At 37.4% G+C, this 19,257-nt stretch overlaps 3 protein-coding genes across 3 annotated transcripts in view; 1 reads left to right on the forward strand and 2 right to left on the reverse strand.

The window, feature by feature from the left end:
- The window catches only part of LOC145218008 (zona pellucida sperm-binding protein 2-like), a 48,953-nt gene extending 41,538 nt beyond the window's left edge, over nucleotides 1–7,415 (reverse strand). The window contains exons 1-7 of the mRNA XM_080085409.1: nucleotides 7,204–7,415; nucleotides 6,681–6,856; nucleotides 6,152–6,285; nucleotides 5,664–5,709; nucleotides 5,165–5,330; nucleotides 4,754–4,911; nucleotides 3,491–3,662 (exon numbers count right to left, since the gene is read on the reverse strand). Coding sequence (XP_079941535.1) covers nucleotides 3,491–3,662; nucleotides 4,754–4,911; nucleotides 5,165–5,330; nucleotides 5,664–5,709; nucleotides 6,152–6,266 — 657 coding nt within the window. The 5' untranslated portion in view covers nucleotides 6,267–6,285; nucleotides 6,681–6,856; nucleotides 7,204–7,415. The remainder of the gene's footprint in view (nucleotides 1–3,490; nucleotides 3,663–4,753; nucleotides 4,912–5,164; nucleotides 5,331–5,663; nucleotides 5,710–6,151; nucleotides 6,286–6,680; nucleotides 6,857–7,203) is intronic.
- LOC145219289 (uromodulin-like) overlaps nucleotides 1–19,257 on the forward strand; it is a 121,201-nt gene that overhangs the window by 66,698 nt on the left and 35,246 nt on the right. The gene's annotated exons all lie outside the window — the stretch shown is intronic.
- LOC145220169 (uromodulin-like 1) lies at nucleotides 1,306–3,367 on the reverse strand. Its single transcript, XM_080087448.1, has 4 exons — nucleotides 3,295–3,367; nucleotides 2,919–3,108; nucleotides 2,146–2,248; nucleotides 1,306–1,586 (listed from the first exon to the last, which is right to left on the reverse strand). Exons 2-4 carry the CDS (start codon nucleotides 3,063–3,065, stop codon nucleotides 1,441–1,443), a joined length of 396 nt encoding a protein of 131 aa, XP_079943574.1. The 5' UTR covers nucleotides 3,066–3,108; nucleotides 3,295–3,367; the 3' UTR covers nucleotides 1,306–1,440.

The following is a 19,257-nucleotide window of genomic DNA, read 5'->3' on the forward strand; positions in this document are numbered from 1 at the left end:
CTTTTACAATTTCTGCTTGTATTTTTTGTGCCATTTCTTGAGTAATGTAGTAAAACTACATATTGTTCAATATCGTCACTGTGTTTTGTGCTGCACCCTTTCTTCCGGCGCCTGAAACTATTCAACTGGGTTTCTTTGGGTGGTTTCTTTTTCTGTTGAACACCACCCTCTTTCCCTAACACTGGTGGTTAGCTTCTAGTTTTCAACTTGACTGGTTCCACCAACGTTGCCCCCAGTCTTGATGTCCCAATGCGCCAACCTCACCCTCCAATCTAAGCGCGTCTATCATCCCTCGACCAATTGTACACTTTTTAACGTCTGAACGTTACGCAGCTATTTCCGGTGAATATTTTAGCGCAATTGTGCTGCTACGATTTTGGCCGAAGAAAAAAATCAACTCAACTCAAAACATTATTACTATTACTACTAAAAATGCATCTGTTTACGGGGTCCTGGACAGTACTACACTAGGTCGCGACGAAAAAGGTTGGTCGCTGGTTGGTTTCGTTGGGTTGCCGTTATTTCGACAACTCAGTACACTAATTTATGGGATATTTCGAATTCAAAAAAAGTATTGTAAAAAAACAGTCACCGCAGCTTTGCCATCTTTTTCTGCTTAATAATTGTGTCGTTTCAAAATGCACTGCTGTCAAACTCGTTTTAGTAATTCACTCTTTGATTTGATGGATGGTATCACATTTAGTCACTTGTCCGACATCTACACTTGCTTCCTAGTCAAACTCAACCTTTAATTTTAAATGCTTTGAGGGACAAACAAAAACTGATAGAGGGTCGCATATGGCCCGTGTGTTGGAGACCCCTGGTCCACAACATTTTAGCGTACGGCATTCCGGGTACCACTTTGTTTACTAACTGTCATTTATTATAGCGCGTATGACGTAACAGTCGAATGTCATGATTGTTACCTAATGCTTGGTTAAGTATTAAGTGCCAATGGCTAGATAACGTCTTGTACCACGCGTATCATTTTGTGTAAACTAGAGGCACAACCGGGTCTTTTAAGAATTAGTCTAGCGGGCATAGGTTTGGTGACCCCCAGACAAACATTAAATTAATTACCATAGATGAGATTCAAAGGTCAATATAACCTCGCTCAATACAGGCTACCACGCGAAAATAATTGAAAATGTTATTTCCTGATTCATTACATAACACAAAGGACACAGTTTTGACCATATGTGATTATATTGTACATAACAGTTAAACAGAAACACAACAATACTTTCACAAAGTAATTTCATGTCAGCTATGAATGAAGCATGTAATAAGTGAAATGATGCATGGTATTTATTTGATGACAAAATTAAGAAACAGCTTGATGAAAAACAGCTTTAATTTGTTAATTGTTTTTATCTTCAAACCTAAATAGTTTTTGCATACACACAAACAATGCCATGATAAGAATAATAAAAAGTTCATCTACTGGCGAATCCGTCTCGCATTGCGATCGTGGGTCACTTTGCCCCATACGATATAACCAGCTCCGATAATAATTACAGCCAGAAGAACAAACATCACAAGTTGGTAGCTGTTGCCGGCTCCTTCAATAGCTTCGCTTCTTTCTCCTGTTGTATATGAGATAAAATGTCATGCTTAACAAAAATAGACAAAAATAGGTAAATAGATGCTTATTTATTGATGTAGTCAGCACTAAAACGGGCATGTGCTGGTTATAATCATAAAATTCACAGTGTACGTCAAGATTGCAAGTGGCCACCGAATCAGTCTGGTTGTTAAAGCAACGGATACAAGAAAAAGAAAATTAGAGATGGGATTCGAACCCAAGGAATATGTTTTTAGGTAATTGTTTTTTTTTATGAACCTTTTATATGTTCTCTAATGCAAGTCAAAGTCTGTTTTTAAACAAGTCATGGAAATTTAATAAAAGGTGCGATTGTTACCGGTCAAGTTAATCACATATACATCTACGTAAGTAACCACCAAGACACAGTATATAAAATCGAGAAAAAAGCTTAAGTTATTATGACCCCAAGTTGTGAAAACTTAAGTTATTATGCCCCAAGAGGTGTGACTTGCTGGCTAGAACTACAAATTTCCTTAGCAAAAGCACGTGTATCAGCAATATTATCTAGAATAGAGATTAATTTTTTCTTATTGTTCTACCAAGCAGGAAAGCGGTATCTTGAACGATGTGCACTGGCCCTGCAGAAAGCCGTTGATTGCGACCATTGTCTTCAACAGATCGCCGTTTCTTACCAGAACAGGACTGCAAAAACAATTTTACTAATATTACTATTTAACGGCAATCCATTCCTATTAAGGCGTCATACCGAATCAAGGCGATCACGGCACACATATATATAAACCATAGTGCGTCAGGCCGATTAAAGGGCGGTCTCCCAAGCATTGCTACACTGCACGGCGTATTTTCCGTGCTATTACTCTATCAGCTGAACCAAACAAGAGGGTTTAAATACTCTTTAGTTTGTGTGTATGCTACGGACAGTAAACATCGTTATTTTCCATGAGGTTCGGACCCAAGACGGGGGGATAGGTGCCGAATCCCGATGAAGTTTTTGTAGGTCTTGATGTAGGTCTGGCGCGCCGGACCATTCGGCCATTGTACTGGTTTGCCATATAAAATCGCATGAGTGCAGCTTGTGACAGGAAGTATACCGTACTGACAAGCGAACCTAGGACACTCCAGTTTGTTGTGTGCAACAGACTATTAGCCGCGCCTCACTAAAACTTTTCAATGAACGCCAAGAAAAAATCTTTAGTTTATCTAGACACATACTGTTTCGAGTTTTTGTGAGCAATACTCCGCAATTGTGTTCAGATAAAACAAATATCCTCGATCTTTCTATAGTTTTCGACGAACACTACTTTTATATATATATATATCACAAGTCCAAAATGCACTTAATTCAACTCACCTGTCCAGGGCATTGTCCAGTTGAATTTTGACAGACGGTCACGTCGCAGTGGATGTAGATAAATTGATCTGCGTCGGTAAAGTTTGTCCACACAAAGCTCATCACCTTGAAAGTTGCAAAGTTGGATCGGTAATTGCGCATCATCATCTTTGCGTCGGCAGTCTCGCCCCCACTGGGTGGCGCAACGCACCTAATAATTTCAATGCTAAGTTACACAGAGTGAAATTGCGCAGGAACTTGGCCGAATGGTCCAGCTCGCCTGACCCATTTACAGCCATAAAAAGGCAGAGTGAAATTCAGATGGAAAATTAATTACTGAACAAACAAGCTCCCGATTAAGAAAATAATATGTTGAGGTAATGCAACTATATCTTACCCGCTTTGTACAATTTGGTAACTAGGCAAACTATCGGAGTTTTCATTGCGTGTCGCCCAACAGGCTTCCAGCTGTGCAAAAAGATGTTCCACTTTAAGAGTATAAATTACAAATTAGACCAAAGATGCCAGAATAGTGAAGATTAAATCAAAGAATGCAATGTTTTCTTGCACTAAAAGCTGTTTGTTTTCATCACCTGGACAATAAAGTCATTGTTGTTTGTAGAAATCTCATCAAGTTTAAGTTTAGCAAAAATGTAGTTAGGTACAGTTACTTCTCTGGGCAAGCTTTCGGTATATAATTTGTTGCTAAAGAGATTTAGGGCAACATCCAAAGTTCCTGTTTTCTTCGCCGAAATTTCTTCAGATCTACAATATTTAAAAATTTTCGGAAATAAAAATGGCAATCAATATGACAAATAGCTTACTATCTTTAACGCCCTGGTGTGTACGCGAGATTATCAAATACAAATTAACGCACTACATTAAAACCGTGCATTTTGTTGAGCAGCATTGGTAAATACACTCTCCACAATATTATGGCCTTGTCTAAATAGAATTGTGCAATTTTAAACGGTTGGATAAATTGCCACCTGAAATGGCTACAATTAAGGTACCGGACAACAACCGAATCATGCAAGGAGAAATAAACTGTGCTGCGTGTGATACACAGTGCGGCAAGTGCTGTTGAGTGTCTTGTGTCATCATGATGTATAATTATGCCTTATTTTTTGTCAAATGTGTCATGCATGCCAGGTGTCTTGTGCCATGGGCAGATTGATGAGTTCTGTGTCGTGTGGAATGTGTACAGCTGTATGTCATTCATGGTGTGGTTGGTTGGATGTTTTGTGACATGTGCAACATTTCTTTTTCCGTTCGTCAAATTGTTTTAAAGTGATGTCAACCAAAGACTGTGTAACGTATTATCACGCCTACTGTGTGTTTTGTACATGTTGTCTTGTACCGAGTGCCACAGCTGTTATATCATTCATAGTACCCCGGGCCTATTCGAATCAGTTGGTATCCCAAGCATTCCCACAAGGCAAACCTCAGGTTAGAAAAATATAGCCTGCGGTGGGATTCGAACCAACGATAGGAGTCTTTTCTGTACTCGCGCTCCACCAACTAAGCTACACAGGCTCAGTGGAGAAATCGCCAAAAGTCGAATCACAAGCACCATGCCTTGTATGCTGCACATGTCAGTTTCGTAGTAGGGGATCACCAGTTCGACCGTATCAGATAAGATGAACATATTCATACGGGGATCAGCCCTGAAGCGTCGATGCAGACCAGCGATCACGACATACATATCGATAAATCATAGTACCTCAGGCCTATTAACGGCGTGTACCGAAACAGACGGGCACCAAGCATTCACATCGATATGGCAAGGCGTCAGCTAGAAAAAGCTAGCATTCGATGGGATTCGAACCCACGACAGGAGTCTTTCGTCTCTTTACCCGATTTGTGTATAAATTTTGGATGACGAGATAAGAACTTCCGCGTCAAATAGACAAGTCACATTGAGCTTGTTTTGAACGTCGCGTTGGATCACGGCAAGGGATGGAGCTAGGAATCTCCAGATCAGGAAAGACACCGACACCGTACCGTTTTCATTCTGTACAAGAGCAGGAAAATTACATTATATTTCAAAATAGGCGGCATTTCATTATGCAGCAAAACAAAGATTAAACACTTTATTATTATCCATAACTATACAATGTTTATTGGTTCTAATAGCTAATGTTTTCTAAAATATAATAAGGACATATTGTCTATGTATAAATGAGTATTGCTTATCCAGCAGTTTTATTGTAAACAATCAGTTTTATTGTATTGTCTATGTGTTCAGAACAAAAATCCAATTTTACCTTAAAAACACCTTTGCATTGGTCAATGTCAAACGTAAACACTGGGTCTGACCCCGTGACCTTGCAGCTGTTATTGAGTTGAGAAAGGCGGGTTTCCCGGTCTAATGCCATGTAAAGTGTTTCGCCAAATTCGTAATCTAATGTGTTCTGTTGATCAGCTGTTACTCTGCGAATATTGGACTGTTAAGTTTTTGTACATTATAAAAGTCTAGACAACTTCCAAACATTTATACTATGTTTGCACTAAATTTTCCAAACATTTATACTATGTTGCTCTATTTATCGCGAAAACCGATTAGAACACCCATTGCAAACTGATAAGTAAAATGTCTGAATCAATAAAAAACTAAAAACAAGAGATTACAAGCCTATGGCAAAAACAGGCAGCGCACCAAAATCCTTGAAATACTATATTTTTTTAATAATCTTCTAGTTATTACAGACTTTCAACAATTAGCAATAATTTTCAAAAAGAATCAAAAAGAAAATATTAACCTACCTGATGGTCAAATTTTCAGTCCTACATTCAACAGATGGTTGTATTCCTATACAAAAAGCATTTTTCAACCGTGATATTAAGGTCCGAGCACTATTCTGCTTTTTATGGATTAAAATTTACTTCTACATATTAAATTTGTTATTTCATTGCTTTTATTAAATTTGTTATTTCAAACATTTCATTGCTTTTATATTGTGACAATAATTTAATGGATTTTATTTAGTATTTTTATTATATAAAATGTTTCAGCTTGGCATCAGCAAACTAACAAAACGATATAAGTTGGTAAGACCAAACCAAAAATAAGAACTTGATGTCAAAACAACCCGTCTTGAACTCAAATTTTTTAGTGCTATGTTATTGACAAAACAAATATTGAAATTACATTTTCAGACCACCCTTAACCTATAACTCATGCTGGCTGAGTTCGAGTGTGTTTTTATCATTTGCATGTCAGAATTTTGTGCCCGAAAGCAGATTTGCCTCACCTACTGTCGCATTAAATCCTGGGTATTGCGTGTCACCGTCGCTCACAAACAAGACAGTGAGATATGTTGCTGTCACCGTCAAACGACCCAAGCGACCCAACAAATTTGTCCACATTACCTTCTTCGTTCTTGAACTGAAAACAATAAAGTATTTTTTATTTTCAGTATGTTTAGAAATGCTAACATTTAGCCGCAGGGGGCACACTTGTTGTCCTAAAAACGGTCGCATACCTCCTTAAGGCCGCAAGTTTCTCATGATTAAATTAGGCGCTTGTCAAAAATATTATTTCTACCACCTTAAGCAAAGTTATTGCTTTTTCAATATTAGAAGCAAACTTTTCCCCACTGGAAAATCAGTTTATAATAAATATGTTACTCAAAAATTCATTAAAAACAAACAAACTTAAACATGTATTAATTTCAAGCGTATTGCGGAAAATTTCGTAAAAATAACATACCGTTTCCATTCGATTATTTGCGTCGACAATATCTCCCGGAATTTTAGGTGTATATTAGTTAAGACACTTACGTATAGAATGTCGTAGTTTAGCTCAGTGTTAAAAATGGAGAATTGGAACTCTAAGGTTGTGCTGCTATTCATTTGAAATCTCCAAACACAACCAGCATAGTTTGGGTAGTTACTAGGAAACATTGGAGAGAGTAGATTGTACGGTATATCAGCAACATCTTCCCCGCACGAAGTAACTAAAAACCCCACAAAACCCCACACAATAGTTAGCTTGAGGCAGTGCAGCTAGTAAAAATAGTTCCAAAAAGTTGTTTTGACCATCGAGTTGTCAATTTTGTGTGGCTTATATCTAGTTGTCGATCCGATAACCAGTGGAATATCACCACTGTTTAAGAAGTGCTTATAAACTACGCTTTTATTGTACATCAAACAATTGTTTGCAAATTATACTTTTATTCAATTAGTTGTTTCTTTTGTTTGCAAAATAATAGATTTGACATCATTTTGTTGATACCGAACCGAAAACATGTTTCATCCGCATGCTTTAAGTTTCGGTTATAAAGGAATCGTAAACCTGACTTACATGAACTTATGCGAAACGACACAGATTCCGTTGTGAGGTTTGTGACACAAGATATATAAGCAGATGAGCTTTCAACGATAACCGGAAAAGATAAGCTTCCACCTTCCAACGTTCCAGCCAATTTACCTTGGTCGTCGGATCCCTCGTAAATCTAGATTTTTCTATTTACGGTTAGCGCATAAGGTTAGGAACAGGAATTTTAAAAATGTGAGAAATGAGATTCGAACCTACGAGGAAAAAAACGGACGAATTTCTAAAAAAAACTTTTTAGACAAAGTTTGTAGAGTTTTACGTTACAAAAGTTGTTTGCAGCAAGCTGCCCCGAACGGAAATGGGCAATCAACCGAGAGGAAACTCCAGTTGAAACAAATCGTCTGGCCCATGTGTTACAGTTACGGGAAATTGCTGTATCATGTGAGGTACCGGTTACATTCTGCACACATAGTGTGTCTGAAACTAAATGATACGAGCACCATTTAAAAAGTAAAATAATATAACAAGCTTATGCTCCCATACATCCTGTACCAGCGTTGCCACGATGGCGCATTTTCGCCCAATTTGTTTGTTTAAGCCAACATGTTCCAAAGTGTTCAATTTATGACAATATATGTTGTAATGTTCGAAAATATAACGCAAAATCTCTCATTGTGCCGACGTATTGTTATAACTTATGACATAAAGGATTTATGGAATGCTACTTGGTTGGTGTACAACTAAAAAACATAAAAAATAAAAGAGGTGCAAATATGGATATTGACACTCTGTTTTTTTACGCCAGGAAACAGTTTCAGCTGCAAGAAAGCGCTATTATAAGATATCATCTAAACATCAGTTTACTTTCTTAAAAATGATTAAAAATAAACGAAAATCTATATTAAGTTGAAAACGATACATATACTGGCCACAACTAATATATTTTTTTGATATAAACGTATTAGCAAAGAAAGCAGCTCGCCTAAAATAGGAAATATATTTTAAAAAACTATCAAACTATATCTAATAAATGTGGCGTCTAAATTTTTATGCTACTGTTACGCGAAAAATTAAATAAAATAATTTTGTGGAGCGATTTGGTCTGGACCCTAAAGGTATAATGCAATCTCATTTAGTTTAAATAGTGCTTCTGTGAGAGATTAAACTTTTTGGAATACTGAAGAGTCTGCTCTGCTTGCATTATTCATTTATTGCATCACAATCAACAAAGAAAAGGCTTTTATTCGCGCACAATAGCAAAGTCATTGATCGTTTTAGTCTTGTGATGTAACAAACGGCCTTTGGATTTGTATGTGTCTTGTAAACCTTAGTGAAATCAATCTTACTTGTTGCTGTAGAAAATTTTTAGTAAAGCAACTTTCAACGGTTAATTCAAAGCCGGATTCGACCCTCGAGCCCGAGTTTGCTTCTTTCAAGCTTACATAATTTCCCTCCGAAAACAATAAATTTCCCACTAGTGGGAAATTCCCCACTGGTTAAGAACCACTGGTCTAAACAGCTAGATACTAGAACAGTGATTTCCAACATTTTATATCGCTTTCTTTTTATATCACTTTAAGTCACCCTCACGACCCGTAGCCCCCCTTTAAGTAACCATCAAAATACGTAGTCCCATTTTTGTAACATTAGGATCTGTGATAAATACAACATAATCTCAATGTCTTTTGGATGATGTTTCTAGTGAGCCTACACCCGTGGTCCCCCAGAAAACAGCAGCATAAAGTTTAATTTTATCGTACCTCCACAATTTGATTTATCATGTATACCACTTAAGTTGAAATCAGAACAAAAATCACAAAAGTCACTAACCTCGGTGCAGCATACTCAGCGTGCTGACAAAAAGCGCCGCTTTTAATAGTCGACTTGACATTTTTACCTTGGAAAATGATGAACAGTAATAACACTAACTACCTAAAATCTGCGCCTCCTGCAAAAAAACTTGCCACATTAGGGTATAGCGGCACTCCGGTTGGACACCTGAAACTTCTTAATATTGCCTGATATTTATTTATTAAGCGCCGATTTGCGACGCGACGCCAATGAAGACAGAATTACAGCTCAAATACAAGAGGAAGCAATCAAACTGGTGAATTGACGTTCGGTCGAACCTGCCAGAGACTTTTCCAGCCCAAGCAGACATTTTGGTCCATTCACAACGCCACCGAGATACCATTTGATCTAGGTACGTCACAATCAGTGATTTACTGCAACACAATGCGTGTGTTCTAAAACTTTCCAGTATGCTACAGAGTCTTAAGGCATGTACCTTTGCACAACCGATGAACATTTCAAAGCCTGTTTTAATGTTTTAACTCATACGTAACCCACTTGCCTCGCAACATACAACCTGTAAATCTGCTGCAAAATATGTCTCTGCTTTAACTGGAATGGAACTGTAAGCCCGCGATGTGACAGTCTATAACAGGGCTTGTCAAACTGTGGGTCGCGAAATATAATTTTGGGGTATCGAAACATCCTGAGTTCTTATGTCATTTGTCATTGTCTACAACGCCACCAAGATACCATTGGATTCAGGTAAAAATATTAAAAATTCAATCTTACATGTTGCTGTAGAAATCAATCTTACATGTTGCTGTAGAAAATTTTTAGTAAAGCAACTTTTTTTTCCGAAAACAATAAGTTTCCCACTAGTGAAAAATTGGTATAATTGTAACTATATTTGCAACGAAATTAGTGAGGTGAAATCGGATTCGGCTTAAGATTTTAGGAAAAGACGAGGTAGTTAACTTTCACTGAACAAAGTAAGCATACCCAACACTATCCACTATTATAGCGGATCACCGCCCTTAACTTACTACATTTCCCATGCACTGACGTCTTACTGCTAAAGACAAAGGTGTAATGTTCACACCGAACAACTAAAACAAGTTTAATATGAATAATAAATATAAAATGGCTAGAACATTGGCTATCTCCAAAGTTTCAATAAGTTACAACACGACCACGTTTCACAACTACAAAGCGAACGCTCCAAACACCACGAGGCCCAGGCAAGAACTGCACTAAATATAGCACAAAGTATGGCAGCTCAAAAGTCACATGATCTTTCCGGCAAATCACAGATGTCCAGGCGCGACTCGTCGACGTCAAAATCACTGGTGCGAGACAGCAGTTAATTAAGTGAACGAAAGTAGCGGTACGTTATTGGAGTGTTATCATACAAAAAATTAAAACATAATTATAGTTAAATATAGACAAAGTGTGCGTGTAGACAAAGTATATACAAATTAAATTTTGTGAAGTGAAACATTGCTAAATATAAACAAAGGGTGTGCGGTTAATCATTATTAGTTCTTGTAAATGAATTACGATTTGAACTTAACCTGGTCGACAGTTTATTATTCTTCGATCCAATCTCAACTTATTGTTGTGTGTCGCATGTCATGCAGTATTAGTTTGTTTGTTGTTGCTTACTCAACAGATAACCGTTTGTTTTTACTTATTCAACAAATAACTGTCTATTGTTACTCACAAACAAAAGTTTTACTACTGGAATTTATGATGCTGAAAATCATTCACGGCATAAATGCGGTGTCGTAATAATTAAACGTAATGAATGAGAATAACCGTTGACAGTTATTAAAATAGCGTGTTATATCTGACACCAGGAAAAAAGTTTTGAAACAACTACAACAAACGTTTTCGTTTTAACGTCGCAACGGAAGAGGGCAATTAACCGAGAGGAAACTCCAGTTGAAACATATCGTCGGACCCAGGACTTAGAGTTGGGGGAAATTGTTGAATAATATGAACGAGAATTTACATTATGCACTGCACACAATGTTTCTGAAACTAAATAATACAAGCCCCATTTAAAAGTCAAATAATATATCAAGCGTGTGCTCCCATACATCCTGTACTAGTGTTGCCACGATAGTGTATTTCGCCCAGATGGGCTGTTTAAGCCATCATATTTGAACTGATCGTTTGATATTCGCAAATATAACGCACAATTTTTTTGTTGTGTTTGACAAGCTATTGTTATGTGACGTAGGGGTTTATGGGATGCTATTTGGTTGGTGTAGAACTAAAAAACGTGAAAAATAATGGAAGTGCAAAGATGGATATAAAGGTATTAGCAAACAAAGCAGCTCACTCAAAGATGTCGCATTAATACCAATGCAGAAAATATTCAAACAAATACTAAACAATATCTAATAAATGTGGTGCCTGCATTTTTGTGCTAGTGTTTCTCTCTAGACTGCTATATACTAAAACAGTGATTTCCAACCTTTCATATCGCTTTCCTCTTTTGGTCCCCTTCAGAAGTCCCCTTAGTCACCTTTAGGATCCGTAGTCCCTTTTTATAACATTAGGATCTGTGATATTTGCAAAATAATCTTTATGTCTTTTCGATGGAGTTTCTAGTGAGCACACACCTGTGGTCTTCTAGAAAACAGCACTATAAAGTTTAACCTTGTCGTACTGCCACAATTTGTTATGCTTACCACTTAAGTTGAAATCAGAACAAAAGTCACTAACCTCGGTGCAGCATGCTCAGAGCGCTGACAAAAAGAGTCACTTTTAATAGTCGACTTGGCATTTTTACCTTGAAAAATGACAAACAGTAATACCATTAACTACCTAATATCTGCGCCTGCTGCAACAAACGTGTCATATTAGGGTATAGCGGGACTCCGGTAGAAAACGTGAAACTTCTCAATATTGCCTGACATTTATTTATCAAGCGCGACTTGCTACGCGACGCCAATGACGACACAGCACAGCTCAGCAACAAAAGGAAGTAAAGAGGATGCAAGAGGAAGTAATAAAGGGTGCAGCTTGGAAAAAGTTTAAGAACCACTGGTCTAATCACATATGGTTGACTGCGGGTTCTCTGTGTTGGCTTTGTGTTTACCATGCGCCTGCAGCAAACTAGACAGCTACCTTCTTTCTTTTCTTCTATGAAATGTACTCGCTTATTGCGTTTCGCTTTGTGTTATCTTTACTTTTGTTTAAGCCTTAATTTTTGTTTCATTTAGAGGTTTGATTCAGTCAACCACTGACTTACGTCATAATAATGACATCTAGGAGCAGTGACTTTAAGCTATGTGCTACGAAATGTTCGTTACTTGTGCCAACATTCCGTGGAGTTTCAGGACTTCAGTTCAGTCTTTTCGTACATGAAATAAAACCATCTTATCATCAACAAAGCAATTGCAATTATAAACCCATCTTTACAGGATTTATGTTGTTGGGGTGCAAAACTTAGTTAATGCGCCACAAACTTACTGTCTTAAAATGGCAATGCGTAGGAAATAAGGTGTGGATTTATTTTCTTTAACATGACCTTACCAATTTTATCGATTGCTTTATCAATTTCCTTTTGTTTAAGTCTCCACGTTGAATGGGTTTCGTTTGTCTCGGTTAATCTGACTGTGTCATTGATATCAAACTGAGTTTGTCGTTTTAGTTGAATTCCATTTATTAGTTTCAAATACGCTTTCCAATATTGTACGGTCTGGAGCACACCTGTGGTACCAAGTGAGGTGTAGATTAGATTTGTTGCAACGGATATTACTACGTATGTCAGTTGCACGAATAAGAAATGTTTCTGATAGATTTGATCATTGTGTGTGGTCAACATATATTTATGTATGAAGCTCCCGTCATGTAAACATATACATTTATATGTATTGTTATGTATTGTTATTCGGTTTTTGATGATAATATTCTATACACACCACGTAAACCACAGCAACGCGGTAACTTACGTGGGTTTAGTGACGTTCTAAATGACGCAACACAACGCACAGGAAAAGTGGCGTTGAATTCTGGCCGATGTAAAATCATGTTTTTGCTTGAACTCCGGACTTTGGCATACTTTGTAGAGTATCCCTACATTTATAGTGTAACAATTGTCTATTGGATATAAACCGTTTCGTTTCAAAGTTTTGACTACTGCTTGTTTATCAACTTTTCGCCATAGAATGTTGGTGCTTCAAAAAAGTGGGATATAGGGGAATCATCAAACATAAAGGGTGAGTGATCGCGTGATTAGTTTAATTAGACCCTATTTGGTAGTTGTTACTAACGTGGTTTATGTCATGCGTGTTGTAATAACGAAAGGTAGGGCTATTTTAGCAAACACAACGTGTAATAAGTTGCAGTTATTGATTTGATTTGAATTAAATAATGCAGTAAAACCCAAGTATTACGGCTAGCATATATATATTGGCAATTTTTCGGGTTAGAATGCCATGGTATTTAAACCCACAAATGAAAACTAACCAGAAATATTCTCGCAATAAAACACAGTCATACTTTATTACACAAAATCCAAGCAAAATGTGTCAAACTGCCAAAACAATCTGAGACCCACCTTTGAAACAGAACCGAAAGCAAACTTTGTACTGATCAAACTTTTCACGCACTAACGGCGTTGTGTTCCACAAAGATTAAATTTATTTTCCTGTTGAGTTTATAAGAACCTTGAAAGAATTTCAAATAGCTGCGCGCATTCAAATGGAAAACCCGATGACATATTTATGTTTGGGAAAAGGTAAAATTGCAACTTAAACACAAGCACGTGTTTCTATTACGACATATATCTTGGAAAGGGCAGAATGAGAACAATTTTTTTGCTGCGGGCAGTTAGTGTAAGGTATGGTTGGACCTAATGATTAAAACCTTGTACCTGGCTGACTACACCGATCGGGATAGATTGCCTTCGTTCCATTATTTCTTAGTGGGTGTAACAAAGACGCATACTACATTCGTCTGTTCTAATGTAGCTTTAATAAACATCTGGTCTAAAGGTCTGGTTGTGTTTAAATAAAACTAAGAGTAATGCGTGATTTGTTTTGATTGCTTTGTGTATTGTTTACAGAGTTTTATGACGTCATCAAGTATATCAATGGGAAAGTTTTTGTTACACAGATGTTTTATCATGAGTTTACGACTTATTTTTATTATATATCTAACTTGTTCTAAAGTAGTTTGGTTTTCACATATGTTAACACTGCACTGCTTTTAAAATGATTTCTGCAGGTTTGCAACGAATTGTTTTAAACGTTAGTTAATCAATAATTAATCCAACGATACACCACTCTTCCCTTGTGTCTAACTACGAAATATATTTTATTTTCATAGCGGTAATATCGGCTCTTGACCACAGGGTCTTTCAAATAATATTTTTGTGGCGCAGTTGACGTGTTTAGAAATGGAGGCTGAATCCGTTTTCTTTTAAAGCAGGGTATTTCTGAACCTAGAGTAATTGTTAGAAAGGGCTAATTTGAATCAGCTGAGTAAGCCTTTACGCAACTGTCAGCAAATGAACCTAAATAGCAGTAAAATTGATAGGTGTATCACTAAGTATGCTTATTTCTAAAGTTGTTGAAGTGTGTTATAAGGCAAAGCAAAATCGCAATAAGTCAACACCACAAGTTTGTTGCGGGCCAAGCTGCCGATTTCCTCAAATACCACAACACCTATGTCTCTTGATTTTGGGTTTAAAACTCTGTTGGAAACCAAAATATTAAAATATAAGTCAGTTAGGTAACGTCAAAAGTTTTGTAGAAAATCTGTGCCGACTGTATTTGCACCGGTCACGTACGCAACTTTCCTACTTGGTCATGTACGCAACACTGTCTAGTTCCTCTTTTTTATACAAACACCACTTATCTGCACACCAGCATTGGTTCTCAGCAAACATAAAAGTGCTACAGTACAACAGTCATGCGACCAAACAATACGGTCGATAAACTTACAAAAAGAAGCAAGTGATTTAAGGGAGTCTTTATATCGTCATTCAACAAAACGTTACCAGGACTTTACTACATACATTTGCACACACACTAAATTACGCACAAACTTTTTTGAAATGCATTAATTCCATTCAGCTGCACTGTAACGTAGACAAAGAAATGATTCCAAACCTATGGTTACAACAAGTGATGTGCAGAAGTTTCAGTTGTCCGACACATGTCGGCCGAATATGTCGATTCCGTTAGCACGATGAAGAAGGTCGCGCTAAATATAACTTATTGGCTCTAAAAGCGGAACGAACAATGATAAAATTGAACGAATTTCATGTTCCAACTTGGAATTGCAGTCAGATATAGTTTGCGAAGTTTCAGTCTGTTCATGTTAGCGAAACGAAATTAAGAAGTGAACATCATACATAACTACGCGGGCACAACCGTCATCGCGATAGAATCAGTTTCTTTTAATATACCTTATTCGTTCTAACACGTAAACGAACTAAGATAAATTAAACCTTCGCATCCCCGTCTCCATTCTGGAAAGAGTTGAAGTTAAACACATAAACCCCACTGCAAAGCAAAAGTACGTACGAGACAAACACTTCTGGGCAAAGTCACTGTAGCTTGGTACACAACGATTATTATTTGCTGTAGATTTCTGTTATCAGTGCTGATTTATCAAGACGCTGATTTTGTAACTCTAATGTTTAGGTCAAACACAAATAAGTTTCAGGCAAGTAAAGTGCATTGCTATTACTGGCAGTGACCCGTAAATTTGTCGTTGGAATGGAACGAGGTAAATAGTCGTTGCTTGCATTAGTTGTAAAAACGTTACGCAAACACGATCAATAAATATTACTGCACCAAAGCACTCCACCTATTCTGTGTAATTCAGTTCGTAAGACGCTTACCAGAGTTTGTCACTCGAAGGTATTCAATTTGAATATGCGTCTTATAAGTTCTTGTAGCATTAACCTAACGACATGCTTGATTCACATTGACAACAAATGGTTTTAGCTAGATGATCAACTGTAGAGTCTTATATTTATGTTTGTTTGTGTGCATGTTCGAAATAAACAGTCATTTATTATTGATAAATATTTGTTATAACATGTTTTTTGCTGCTTCAGAGTTTTGTCCTGCTGGTTTATCTTTGACAGTTGAAATAAATGTTGTCTTCGCCAGGATATTAATCTGCAAAAAAACATTATGAATCGTTATGGCTGCATGAATCGTTATGGCTACATGGATCGTTTTGGCTACATGGATCGTTATGGCTACATGGATCGTTTTGGCTACATGGATCGTTATGGCTACATGAATCGTTATGGCTACATGGATCGTTTTGGCTACATGGATCGTTATGGTAACTTTGTGCTAGTCTGCTGTGTGCTTGCAGCAATTTTTTTTAACTAATTGCAATATTTTTTGAAAAAACTTTTTTTAGACGATTTTGTCATGATTATGACAAAAAGTAATAAAACTATTTTGTTTTAAAGGTTAATGTTTTTGCTAAATAAACAAAATCTGACAACAATACTGGCTCGGTGTAAAGTAATTGGAAGATATAAATATTTATGTTCTGATGTAGGATGTTAACTGGTACAATCACTTCTATTTGGGCATTATCCTGTCGCCGTACAACCCTTTTACTTTCTTAAATTTTGAAACCGTTTCCACGACTTAATTTCCACTGACATGGGCAAACTGACACTCAATTTATTACAACATTTTACAACTGTAGCAGCTATAATATTTCAACGCTGTGTCTTTTTCAGACCCGTCAGCCTGTTACCACCATCCTCCGATGCTAGATTCATATGAGGTAAAAATAATGCAATTAGGGATTTAAGGCTTTGTGTATTTGCCAATCAATACCTTTTTTTCACTTTAGGCTACATCAAGAGTCACTGAACTACCACCACCACGGCCGTCACGTGCAGGTGAAATGTTTCTTTTTAACTATTAAATGTCCATTAGTCAACGTGGTTTACATGTAGCATGCTTGACACAAAATCGTTTTTCTAGAGCCATATGTGCTGCCAAGGTATAACCCTGCTGAGCCGGATACTGACACGGGTGCAGATTCGGATACAGACTTGAATACAGACTCGGACACTGACCAACTTTCTCGACGACAGTTTGGCCCACAGCATCGCCAACCGTTTGACCAACGTTCTCGCCAACCGTTTGACCAACAGTTTCGACAACGGTCTGGCCAAGTGTCTCGCCACCAGCCTGGCCACCGGTCTCACCACCAGTCTGGCCACCGGTCTCACCACCAGTCTGGCCAACAGTCTGCCCAACAAACGAGGCGTTCAAGATTTCATTAATTGCTAAATCCTTAATGTTTAACTTATAATGAGCGATAAATAATATTTAATCGAAAATATCAACCAATCCGAAATGCATAAAAGATTTGTTTACTTCGCAATCAAATAAAATAGCGAGTTCATCAATATTTCGGTACCTGTAAGTTCTATTGGTTTATCAGTCTGAGAATTTTGGGTTGTTTTTTGGCTAACACCAACGTTTTTCCAAAACCTTTCATGGTTTACGAGCCAACTTGGCACAGTATCCTTGTATTGCGTTTGAAATTGTGCAGGTCCTTTCCATTGTAATTTTGTTTTCTGCAATTGAACGCAAGCAGGAAACAACTGATCCACACCGACTTTTTATTTTAGGTTATTTTAGATTCCTCGCATTAACAGTTTCGGAACCGATCAAAGTTTGTTACAAACACACTTTTTGTTTACGCAACAATGGTAATCTCACAATCCACGACAAGATATGGTGACATAAATGAAATAGCAAACAGGAAAGAACGCGTTGTTACCTGATCTTAAAATTTCCCTTCGAAGTGTCGAATGCAATTCAATGTTTGCACTAAGGTTTCCTAAAAAGTTAAAGAAATGTAAATAAAAGGTGATGTTTGCTTTGCATTTCGAATGAAGGTTACACTCTTGCCCTGATTGAGCGTACTTTGACACGAGTGCAAATTGCTCAATGGCTTGCTGCACTCTCTCTCTGTGTAAAATTGTCAACAAAAAGTCCCAAAAATATAAATCTACACAGTCCACTCGCCATAACGTGCTTTAAGTGACATGTCAGCCGATTCAGTAGATTGAACGAGCTTGGTCAGAAGTTGAGACTGTGCTTCCCAGTCCGTTGGAATGCCGCACATAGGCGTAAGATGGATTTGCATGCAGCAAAGTCACAGGATCCCACAACGGCTCTTCTTTTGAGCATACGAACCTACGAAGAAATACAGTGCCGCGGTTTATCATATTACACCAAAATATAAGACATTGCTTCTCGATGTGTTGCGTAATAAATTCATACAAATGTGAAGCAAAATTGACAGGTAGTGTATTGAGGACCCTTTGTGTTGAAGACCACCCTGGCAGTTGTCATCATGGCTTGAACTTTGTCACAATAGGTCTCTTCATAGTGTTTCCAAATGCAAAAGCACCTGGGTAAATGCGAGAGCATGTGATGACGTCAGATTTGGAAGGTCATTGCAGCTACGGGACTGCACACGCTCAGTAGCAAGTTAGTACAAACTTCTGAAATATACAGCATACTAGGCAGGCAATGGTTGTGATTCGATCGAAGACGGGCGAACCACTGAGTGAGCTAGTGTAGCTCATGTAGAAAAGCTGGAGTCCCGAAAAGTTTCAGTCGTGGGTTCGTATCCCCCCCGCACCCTAGATATACCGTGTTTTTGTATGGTCATTGGCATGTGTTGCAAAAAGGTTTAGGTATTTGGTTTTATATCTAAGGCTTGATTAGTTCAGATATAAATGTGAGTGCACTGTTAATCCCAATTAAGCAAATAAAACCCATGGTTAATCATTAGACGTTGGTCTGCTACATGTCGCCATACTGTTGACTTGTCATTAAACGTCGACTAAGCGAATGGTAATTAAAATGCAGTAAATTTTGCTTCTTTGCTATCCTGAAGACATTAATGGTTTCTATATGCATATGTAAAAAAGGGTTTAACCCTGCCCCTAATCCTGCCGAACAACAGTCTGGCCAACAGTCAGGCCAACGGTCTGGTCAACAACAGAGACTTTTGAAATTTCTTTAATTGCTGAATTCATTTTCCAGATCTTTTTCAACCTAATGTTCAAACCAAAATAAATGATAAATAATATTTAATGGGAAATATCACACAATCTAAACTTTACAAAAACCTGTTTACTTCGCAATTGATTAAAATTTTTGAAACAATTTTTTTTGCTGTTTGACTCATATAGAGCATTTGTGGGCTCGATAATGTTGTTGAATAGCCAATTGTAGCAAGTAAGATTTGGTAGAATCCACATGTTAC

The sequence above is a fragment of the Phallusia mammillata genome, chromosome 3, assembly GCF_965637545.1.
Source record: "Phallusia mammillata chromosome 3, kaPhaMamm4.hap1.1, whole genome shotgun sequence".
Lineage (NCBI taxonomy): Eukaryota > Metazoa > Chordata > Ascidiacea > Phlebobranchia > Ascidiidae > Phallusia > Phallusia mammillata.

Excerpts from the sequence above, each read along its gene's own strand:
- LOC145220169 (XM_080087448.1), bottom strand. The coding sequence starts at position 3,065 with ATGATGATGCGCAATTACCGATCCAACTTTGCAACTTTCAAGGTGATG. Across the intron at positions 2,249-2,918 it reads CTGGACAATGCCCTGGACAG|TCCTGTTCTGGTAAGAAACG; the intron begins GTGAGTTGAATT and ends TTGTTTTTGCAG. Across the intron at positions 1,587-2,145 it reads AGATACCGCTTTCCTGCTTG|GAGAAAGAAGCGAAGCTATT; the intron begins GTAGAACAATAA and ends CATATACAACAG.